At 45.6% G+C, this 11,014-nt stretch overlaps 1 protein-coding gene across 1 annotated transcript; it reads left to right on the plus strand.

The window, feature by feature from the left end:
- The first annotated feature begins 3,114 nt into the window (after positions 1-3,114).
- Positions 3,115-4,695, plus strand: NHLRC1 (NHL repeat containing E3 ubiquitin protein ligase 1). Its single transcript, XM_068558072.1, has one exon. The coding sequence runs from the start codon at positions 3,342-3,344 to the stop codon at positions 4,527-4,529; it is 1,188 nt and encodes a 395-aa protein (XP_068414173.1). The 5' UTR covers positions 3,115-3,341; the 3' UTR covers positions 4,530-4,695.
- Positions 4,696-11,014: the final 6,319 nt, after the last annotated feature.

Consider the following 11,014-nt stretch of genomic DNA (forward strand, 5'->3'; position numbering starts at 1 on the left):
GGGATCGAACCCACGTCCCCTGCATTGGAAGGCAGATTCTTTACCACTGGACCACCAGTGAAGTCCCCAGGGCATTTCTTTTATTAATCAGCGTGTGTATATATGCGACGAGGATTGCACTATATAAGGTGTTTGAGAAACCTTTCAACATTGACTCTAGAGATAAGCAAGTGCTATTTTCCTAACAATACTTCCTATAAATACTAGAGAATCATCAAAGGAAAGGTATAACAATGGGCTTTGCTGCCTGTAAGTAGTATCCTTTTAAGTAGTCATTAGTTCATCCATTTAAAAAACATGTATTGGGCTCCTGCTGTGTACCAGGCATGCGCTAGGCACTGCGGATATGGTTCCTGCTCTTCTAGAACTTAGTTTCTGTCTTCAGAAAAAGAAAGGATGAAGATAAAGAGCAATTTTAAGATTGGATAAAAAGGGAAACTGGGCTCTATACACTTGGTAAAGTAGAAAAAGGACAAGTGAAAAGGGAGGGAGGGTGTGGGTTGGGTTGACAGGAACGCGGGAACAGAATTTGTGTTTAACTCCATGGAGAGGCAGCAAACAGTGAAGAAAATGATTGCTAACGATGCCCAGCTAGAATGTGGGGATCCTCAGCTGTGAAAGACGCAAACCTACTTGTGTTTAGTTCCGAAGCTTTGTGTCACTGAGAAAGCTTTGACTCTGATCAAACGCAACAAAGTTACATTTCCATACTTTAAATTTACCAATTAGAGTCTTGACAGCAAATCGTCAGGGTGGATTGTCGGTGTATGTGCCACAGTGCTTTCCAGAACCACTGTGCTAACTACCAAGTGGCAGAGCGATGACTGTGAACATTCTTAAGTAAGTCGTATTTATTGCAGATTTGTCTGGTTTACCTCGCTAAACGCCGCCAGCCTCTTGGTGCAGTACTACTGCTTGCCGCACGGGGACAGCACAGGATCAAGAAGAAGAAGGCAGGCTACTCACCAAGCAGAGCTCCTCTCTACTGAGAATCACGCTCACTGGCAAGACGTCGCTGAGGGGTGGGGTAGAAGCTCCGTCACAGCAATGAGTTGGGGGTCTTTGGATTCGTTTTAAAACAATGTTGGAGCAGAGACAAGTTAGAAGCACATCCAGCATCAGTGAAATCCGTATGAAAAGCATCTTGAGAAGGTAATTAATCACAGACTTGGTCTAGATCTCTAACTGTTCCCCGCAGTAACCGCCAGCTGCATGTGGTTACTGAACTGAATTAGGATGTGCTGTGAGTTTGAAATACACACTGGACTTTACTTAGTACTAAAAAAAAACAGTAAAATATCTCATTAATAATTGTTAAAATTTATTTATTTATCTATTCATGGCTGTGTTGGGTCTTCGTTTCTGTGCGAGGGCTTTCTCTAGTTGCGGCAAGCGGGGGTCACTCCTCATCGCGGTGCGCGGGCCTCTCACTATCGCGGCCTCTCGTTGCGGAGCACAGGCTCCAGACGCGCAGGCTCAGCAATTGTGGCTCACGGGCCCAGCCGCTCCGCGGCATGTGGGATCTTCCCAGACCAGGGCTCGAACCCGCGTCTCCTGCATTGGCAGGCAGATTCTTAACCACTGCGCCACCAGGGAAGCTCTCATTAATAGTTTTTACAGTGATTACATGTCATAAGGATATCATTTGGGATATTTTGGACTAAATTATGCAATTAAATTCATTTTACTAGTTTCTTTTTCCTTTTTAAAATGTGGCTACTAGAAAATTTAATATTCTATACATGGCTCTCATTATATCTCTTTTAGTACTAATTCTAAAAATATTCCATTTTTAGATGGAATTTAGATTTCCTGAATGTTTTTCTTGACTTAAGGATTACTTCAGAAAGTAATTTCTATTTGGAATGAAAATGTACTGTAGTCTGAAATTATAATATTAAGTTGGTTACTGTGTCCCAATACACAGATAATCTTTGAATCTTGTAACACTGCATAAGAAAATGTTCTTTCTTGTCTTACATTAAAGCTTCCTCCAGGGGATTTAATGGGATAAAAATCCCTTGTTTTCTCAGAAGTCTAGCCAATAAGAGGGTGAATGATCACAGTAATTATCTCTAAATGAGGAGAAGTGATCTGATAAGTGGTTTTGCCAAAGACAATGTTCATGTGATCCATTGCGGGGAGACTCCTGAAAGTGACTGCTTGTAGTACCACTGCGATTCCTGAGAGAGACTGTGCTATCTCCTGTTTGAGGATCTTTGAACATATTGTAGATTCTCTGTGCTTTCCATATTGATTGAGGTGGAAAGAATTTAACCTGCTGTCATGTGTGGGACTGTCATATCACAGTGGTTCTCAAACTTGGCTGCACATGATAAGCCCCTAGGGAGCTTTAGAAAAATCCCAGCTGCCCAGCCCACACCCTGGACAAATTAATCTTTGGAGGATGAGACCCAGGTATTTACCATGTGCAACCAAGTTTGAAAAGACTGGGATAGTTAAGAGTGTGGGCTCTGCAGTCAGACTGCCCGGCTTCAAATCCCAGCCTGGCCACTTCCTAGCCATGTGACCCTGGGTAAGAAACTTAACCTCTACAAACACTGTGGTAGAAAATGGGTGATGAAAGTAACACACCTAGTAGGATTGTCATGTGGTTTAAATAAGATAACCTATGGAAACCACTTAAAAGAGGGCAGGCATGGAGTAAGTTTATTATTAACAGCTTTCTTCTTTCATATTAATTTCTCTGGAAGACATTCCCAGCCATAGTCCCCGCCTCTGACACAAATTCATCTACTGGATTGCATATATTTTCCTATAACATTGCTTCATTCATACATAAATTCATTTTACAAGTAGTCATGAAGCATCTACTGTACTCCAAGAGTGATAGAAGACCCAAAAGAAGTACGTGCACCTGCCTCACCCCCTTGGATTTTAATTTCCCTTGTACGTCTGTGTTTTCCCAGTCAGATCATAAGCACCGTGAGCTCTGAGACCAGGTTTCATGCCTGGCCAGCCCCAGGCCCCAGCACCCAGCGCTGCCGACGGGAAACTGCAGGGCACTCTGCTAGGTACCAGGGAGCAACCCGCTTGTCCTCAATATGTATGTTTCCTCAAGTGTAAATTGAAGATAATCCATCCATGACCGTTGTGAAGACTACAGGTCTGACCGCGCGCTGTGGATACAGCTTGTCAATGTCCACTGTCAGGCCCTCAGGCTGCAGTGCCCACCAGGGGGCAGCAGGTCTCGGCCGAGCGGCCGGCCGCCGCCGACGTCAGGACCAGCGCCCCGCCCCGTGACCGTGACCCTGGGCGGCGCGGGGGCAGCGTACAGCTCCGCAGGCTGCCGGCGCGGCGGGAGCGCTTCAGGCCGCGCGATGGGTGCCGAGGCCTCCGGGAGCGGGCCGGCGCTGCGGGAGCTGGTGCGCGAGGCCGAGATCAGCCTGCTCGAGTGCAAGGTGTGCTTTGAGCGGTTCGGCCACCGCCAGCAGCGGCGCCCGCGCAACCTGCCCTGCGGCCACGTGGTCTGCCTGGCCTGCGTGGCCGCCCTGGCGCACCCGCGGACGCTGGCCCTCGAGTGCCCCTTCTGCCGGCGAGCCTGCAGGGGCTGCGACACCAGCGACTGCCTGCCGGTGCTGCACCTCCTGGAGCTCCTGGGCTCCGCGCTGCGCCCGGCCCCAGCCGCCCCCCGCGCCGCCCCCTCCGCCCCCGGGGTCCTCACCTGCCACCACGCCTTCGGAGGCTGGGGGACCCTGGTCAACCCCACTGGGCTGGCGCTGTGTCCTAAGACGGGGCGAGTCGTGGTGGTGCACGACGGCAGGAGGCGTGTCAAGATCTTTGACGCTGGGGGAGGATGTGCCCATCAGTTTGGAGAAAAGGGGGACGCTGCTCAGGACATTAGGTATCCACTTGACGTCACCGTCACCAACGACTGCCATGTGGTTGTCACCGACGCCGGCGACCGCTCCATCAAAGTGTTTGACTTCTTTGGCCAGATCAAGCTTGTCATCGGAAGCCAGTTCTCCTTGCCTTGGGGTGTGGAGACCACCCCTCAGAATGGGGTCATGGTAACTGATGCGGAGGCGGGGTCCCTGCACCTCCTGGAAGTCGACTTTCCAGAAGGGGTCCTCCGGAGAACTGAACGGTTGCAAACTCACCTGTGCTATCCCCGGGGGGTGGCGGTGTCCTGGCTCACCGGGGCCATTGCGATCCTAGAGCACCCCCTGGCTGTGGGGACCGGGGCCTGCAGCACCACGGTGAAGGTGTTCAGCGCAAATATGCAGCTCATCGGCCAGGTGGATGCCTTTGGGCTGAGCCTCTTTTTCCCCTCCAAAATAACCGCCTCCGCTGTGACCTTTGATCACCAGGGGAACGTGATTGTTGCCGATACTTCTAGTCAGGCTGTCCTATGCTTAGGAAAACCTGAGGAGTTTCCAGTACTGAAGCCCATCATCACCCACGGTCTTTCCCATCCTGTGGCAGTGACCTTCACCAAGGAAAATTCTCTTCTTGTGCTGGACAGTGCAGCCCATTCTGTAAAAGTCTATAAGGTTGACTGGGGGTGATGGTGGGAGTCTTGGGGCCTGGCATCAGAAGCCCTGGAGCTGCCACTGCTGAATTGTTGAACCCTGGATAAATTACTTAATCTCATCTGTTCAACAGAGATAATTATAAGTGTCTGGTAGACTTACAAAGGTTGGGACAATTATTAAAGAATAATAATTAAATCTACGATTTATGGATTATGTACTCCCTGTGCTAAGAAATTTGCTAATATTAGCTCCTTTAATCCTTATAATTACCCAATTTCTATTATGAATCCCATTTTAGAGATGAGAAAACTGAGACCCAGAGAGCTTAAGTGATTTACACAAGGTCACATTTACTTACTATGACAGTCACAAATGGAACTCAGTTCTGACTCCAAAACCCCTTGCTCTTAAATAAGATAACAGATGTGGAAAAGTATATGTGGGTGTATATTGTTGCTATGTGTACTCTATTTACAGGTAGCTATTTAGTTAGATGCACAGAGAAAGGAGACTTTATAGAGTTCAAGGGAAAAAGGATTTTGTGGTGGACATCAGTTTAGTTCAACTTGCAGTTCCTTTGGTGGCTCATTAGATGGAGTTACTGTGGATCCTGAGTTACTTGAATAAGAAAAACAATTGAAATTGCTTATTCAAAAGGTCAACGCGTCTCTTAGTACCTGTATCTCCTCCGCTGTAGGTACTCAGGAAATACTACTTGGTTGGTTGAGAAAGGCTTGTGTTGACGTAAGTTCTAAACTCCTGCGGAACGCTCTACCCCTATACTCTGTGTTAGAGGGCTGGATGATATTTCTGTTCATGTTAATAAAGAGAGAAGTCACCACAATCAGTTCATGGCAGAAATGATTTTGCCTGCCATTTTATGATCAGTGGTAACCTGAAGCACTTTTGTGATGGGGTTTTTCTCTGTCCAGTTTAAATCTGTCCCATGTGTTGCAAACACTGTGTACTCAATAAACAATTCCCTTGATCCTGAGTCAGCATTTAGCCACTGGTAAACAGTTAAATACTTCTTGAATTGAAGTATAGCCTTGACCAAGGTAATGCCTGCTTCAATGTTGCAATTGATTAAGTGAATAGGTGGAAATTCCGGGTGAAGTGGCCAGTTCTTTGTAAGTTGTGTATGTTTAGCTAGTGTAAACATTTCAGAGTTGAGGGCTGTTGGAATAGTACCAAATAACAGATACCTCAGAAGCAGCAGAAAAAATTTTTCCTCAGGGAGAAAATATTGGTTCTGAAAAGTGAGTGTTTTAGGTAATAGCTGATGCTTTATCAACAACAGGCTTCTATTTTACAAAGCATTTTAATAGGTAGAATGTACATTCTAGGAATAGCCCCAAAATTATGAATAAGATTATAGTTTGTCCTAAAAGAGTGAGCTTGGCTCCCGTGCCAGTCCACAGAAGCCCATTTTGCTTCAATGCTCCCATCATGCAGTGCTAATAAGATTTCAGGCACCCTGGACCGATCACCATTTGTAAACGCCTCCCAGATAGGGGTTCTGGGAACGGCCCCAAGCCCTCACGCTCACCCCACCCTTAGAAATCGCCCTTGGGTCAGTGACATCACAGGTATTCTGGGTTGTGTAACAAGAAAAGTTGTCTCAGGTGGAGATATGGGTTCAGACTTGGTCATTTGTGAGTAGGGCAACCGTGGATTGACCTTAAAAACGTTTTCCTTGGGAACAATGACATTTTAATGGCCTCAGGGTCAGTTGAGCCAATCAAGGCACCTTCTCCTATTTGGAATTATCAGTGGCATCGTACTTGCCTATAGAGCTGTGCGTATGTCTTTTTCAGGCCACGTGTGGTATATGCAGCACATGTGGAGACATCACTTGTTACCATGTGGATCACCCAACCGGAAGAATGGGGCGTGAGTTCCTAAGGTGACATGGGAGCGCATCAGAGAGGTGATAACAAGTGACCTTGTTAACGGCTGCCTCTACTTGGCAGATGAACAGGCTCGGGAGCGGGTGGGCAGAGAAAGCAGCTCTCTGGCATAGTGGCATGCAGAAGCAGGGTTTCCCTGGGGAGGACACAAAGCTCGCTCTTCTTGATCCCCAAGCATGCACACGCTGAAGGAACAGGTTCAGTAACCCGCAAGGCAGATGCTAAATTCACTTTCCACTTTCCACTTTCTTTCTTTCTTTTTCTTTTTTTTCTGGGCTGTGTTCTTTAAAGCAAGCTGGTTAAAGGGCTCAAACCATGCCCCACTGAACTCCAGGTTATTAGAGGAATTGGAGAGTCTGAGGTAGGCAGGAGGAAGTAATCACAGCAGAAGGTAAATGGTTCCAAGGTGATGGAGGAGAGTTGGAATGACTCTCCAGAGACCGGAGACAAAAAAACCTTAACCAGAGGTAAATGGAGAAGGAGAAGGAACAGACTTTTCCTGAATGTCCCCCTCAATCATGTGCCCTTAGTCCAGCATTACCCACCCTGCGCCACCTGGTGCATCCATAAAAGCAAGCAAAGGCACACTCAGCAGTGCTCACATCACCTTCCATCTGTTCTAGTTTTGCTCGATACCTGATCCTTGGATTGTCTCCTGTTTTTGACCTTGTTCTGCCCTCTGGACTTGCCACCTGGACTTGATTTTCTCAGTCTTTTTCCTTGGCATTTTCTAAGGACTTTGGTTCAGCATCATAAATCTTCCCTTAGCAAGACACACTCCGGATCCCAGAACCCAAAGCATCACCATTTTGCTTGTGCCTCGTCTAGACCTTTCCTGGTAAGTGGAGTGCAGACCTCATTGAAAGTGAATTATGTGCCTTTTGAGGAAGAAGCAGCATTCCATATACCTCAGAAAAGTGAGGAAGAACCACTGATGATAGCGATTTAATCATCCTACACCTGCCACAGAAAGAAGAAATGTAGACTGGCGGCTAGTGCTGCACTAGTAGTGACCACTGTGGTGGTGTCCCATGATTAATAAGGAGATGAACTGTTTTCTTGAAGAATATGTAGAAAATACGATCAGGAGGCTGCCACGACTCACCACAGCTACCGTGCTGAACAGTGATGGTGTCTGCTGTGCCCACGACCCCTTCTAAGGAAAACCTCCCCTCCCACAGGCCCTGCTGATGAGCCAGCCCTCGGCCACCATATTTCCTACTACCCGACCCCCTCCAGCAACAGCTGATTGGATTAGGGGTGCGCACCCAACTGAAGAACAGCCTGTCCATTAATGTCCCATCAAATATATTAATTAGACCAGGAAACTGGCCTACAAATTGGCCTGGGATGAACAGGTTTTTCCAAAAAGGGGCAAGGAGATCCAATTAGATTCTTTTTTTTGAGGCGGGGGTTGCCTGTTTCTTTTTTAATTGAAGTACAGTTGATTTACACTGTTGTGTTTCAAGTGTACAACAAAGTGATTCAGATATACATACATCCTTTTTTAGATTCTTTTCCCTTATAGGTTATTATAAAATATTGAGTATAGTTCCCTGTGCTATATAATCTATTTCCATTTTCAAACCACTGATGGATAAATCTGGATGGACTGAAATTGGTGATACAGGAGGCCAATTCCATTACATTTTGGAGTTAATTTCCACAAAATTGTACAGGCCCGTCTGGTGGACACTAAAATACAAATCTTTTTTTTGTTTTTTTAATAAATTTATTTATTTTTGGCTCCGTTGGGTCTTCGTTGCTGTGCACGGGCTTTCTCTAGTTGTGGTGAGCGGGGGCTACTCTTCGTTGAGGTGTGCAGGCTGCTCATTGCGGTGGCTTCTATCATTGCGGAGCATGGGCTCTAGAGCGCAGGCTCAGTAGTTGTGGCACATGGGCTTAGTTGCTCTGCGGCATGTGGGATCTTCCCGGACCAGGGCTCGAACCCATGTGCCCTGTACTGGCAGGCGGATTCTTAACCACTGCGCCACCAGGGAAGCCCTAAAATACAAATCTTAAAATTAGTAATTTTTCTTCTCTGACAAATCAGCAAGAAATACTTTATATAAATTTGCTAGAAGCACTATTTGTACACGTCAAACACGTGAGGATAGCCAAATGCATTCTGATCATGAACGAAATTTATCAGTTCATGGAGTTTGTTTTTCTTTTTTGGTAATATCTTTAGGTTTTAGCATTAAGGTTGTGCTGGCCTCATAAAACGAGTTGGGAAATGTTCCCTCCTCCTTTATTTCCTGAAAGAATTTGTGACACTGATGTCATTTCTTCTTAAATGTTTGATAGAGTTCACCAGTGAAATCTAGTGGCCTAGGAGATTTCTTGGGGGGGTGTGTGTGTGTGTCCAGAGTTTACAGTTGTTTTCTGTAGAAAGACGGGCCAGTTGGAGTTTACTCAGCCATACTGGAACAGGAAGTTTATCAATTAAAAAATAACTTTTAAATTTCTTTGATTTTTTTTTGGCAAGCATTTATTCACTGAGTATTTCCTGTGTGCTCATTTTGTGTTGAGCAAGGTGTGAAGCAGTGAGGATATGAAGGTTTTTAAGCACGGATGGTCTGGAGTGGAGATGGACAAGATAATCAGAAGAACACGGCACAGAAGTGTAAGTGCTCTGGAAAGCACATGCTCAAGGCCCTGGGAAAAGTGAGAGAGTACCCCAGATGGCCAGAACAGAGCCAGCATATTGGAAGAGATGATGTCACCCTAGAATTCCAGACTGATTAATGTCATAAATACTGGTCACTTCATCCAAACCAAACTAAAAGTAAACAGTTGTATTTAAGCCTGTGTTGATTCTTCATGGTCCCGACATCATGGTCTGCTTTTCTGTAGATGTAGCCAGTCAGGATTCTAGGACCATATAAAGAAGACAAAATGACAGCTGTGTTTCTGAGCATCTGGGGGTACTTATTGATATTTTTACATTTAGCTAAACACCACAGTAGTAAATTTAGTAATATCTGCCCGGGTCAAAAGTGCCCCATTTGAACAAAGCCTATTTATTATTACAATAAAATCCATCCCATAGTGAAATATTTTATAATCCTCTCCCACGTTTAGTTCTTTCCCATCATCCTGGCAGCCACAGATTTTGTGGGAGGAGGAGTCAAATGGACATAACAAATACTTCACTAATTCAGAGATTCTTGTCATTGGAGGTATCCTCCTGTCTCCTGTGCTCTTGACATCTCTCGATGCTCAGCACCTGCTTGTTGTTAAATCAGGACCTTGCCAGACATCTTGGCATGAGGGTATTGCTCGAGTCCTCCTGTCCCCCAGCTACAGCAACTCAGGGGGCATCGCTCCCATGCACTAACCACAGGATCAGATAGAGGCAAAATATTCAAGATAAAGACATTGCAAGTTTTCACCTGGAGCTATTTTTAATGAATCGGAAACCGTCTATTAAAAGAGATCAGAAACAGTGACTAATTTCAGAGAACAATGTTGGAGAAATAGGGAGCCTTAGAATAATTTTGGCTCTAGGCACCCAGCACTTGGTCAGGATATCCAGAAAAGCTTCTCCAATTCTGATGGAAACCACCCTAAATAATGTATTGATTTGATGGGATATTTCACAACTGAGTTCAGAAATATTTTTTTTCTGCCAGGGCATGTGTTAAATTGTCTATAAGATCCTATTTTTGTTGTGAAACTTGCCAAGTAATTTATGAATAGTATTTAGCACCATCTATTCATGTAATCACCATCAGTGAAAGGCTTCCTGTCAGATTGTGACCTTCACTTGGGTTCCATGCTCTCTCTTCCACCCAGGTTAACTCATTACCATCTCCCTCGTGGGGAGAACGGGCTCCCACCTGCAGCTGTTCTGCTGGCACACTCTGAAGCTGGCTCCTACCCCATCAGGAGCAGTATTAGAAGCTTCTAGTTAAAGGTTTTCCTGCTGGTGCCTGGGGTCTGCCATCCAGGGTATAGGCCTCGTTACTGGCTCCCATCTAGGCTAAATCAGCGGCCTTGACTTAGCTCTTACCCTCAGCTCTATCATCCCAACCTGGATACTACATCTTGGTTCCAGCTTTGCCCTCGCTCTGCTGTTTTAGGCTTCCTTCCCTCCATCTCTAGCTGTGACCTATTGTGACACTTTCTATCTTACCTAATGCTGTTAACGACCATGGAATGTATGAGGTTGAAGTTTTTTGGACCATTACAGGGAAAGAGGCAGAGGATAAGAGAATAGCAAGTGGAAATGGTACCAAGAATGACTGGCTTCTCACTGGATGCAGTGACTCTACTCTGGGTACCATCCTTCAGTTCTTATGTAGCCTTATCTTATTCTCACTATAGCCTAGGAAATAGTTGTTGTTGGCGTTTTTACAGATGAGGAAACTGAGGCACAGAGAGGTTAAGTAATTTGCTGAAGGTCACACAGAGAGTAGATAAACTAATCTCTCTGAGCCTTAGTTTCTTTCTGTAGAATGCAAATTTAATAGTACCAACTTTCTAGAGTTGTGAGACCTACATAAGTTTATACGTGTGCAGCAGAACACAGGGTAAGCATTCAAATAATTCTTAGCATTATTTTGAAGCATTATTTTGCTTGAACTATTTGGGGGTAAGGCAATA

This window comes from Eschrichtius robustus, chromosome 12, assembly GCF_028021215.1.
Source record: "Eschrichtius robustus isolate mEscRob2 chromosome 12, mEscRob2.pri, whole genome shotgun sequence".
NCBI classification, from domain to species: Eukaryota; Metazoa; Chordata; class Mammalia; order Artiodactyla; family Eschrichtiidae; genus Eschrichtius; species Eschrichtius robustus.

Excerpts from the sequence above, each read along its gene's own strand:
- NHLRC1 (XM_068558072.1), top strand. The coding sequence starts at position 3,342 with ATGGGTGCCGAGGCCTCCGGGAGCGGGCCGGCGCTGCGGGAGCTGGTG.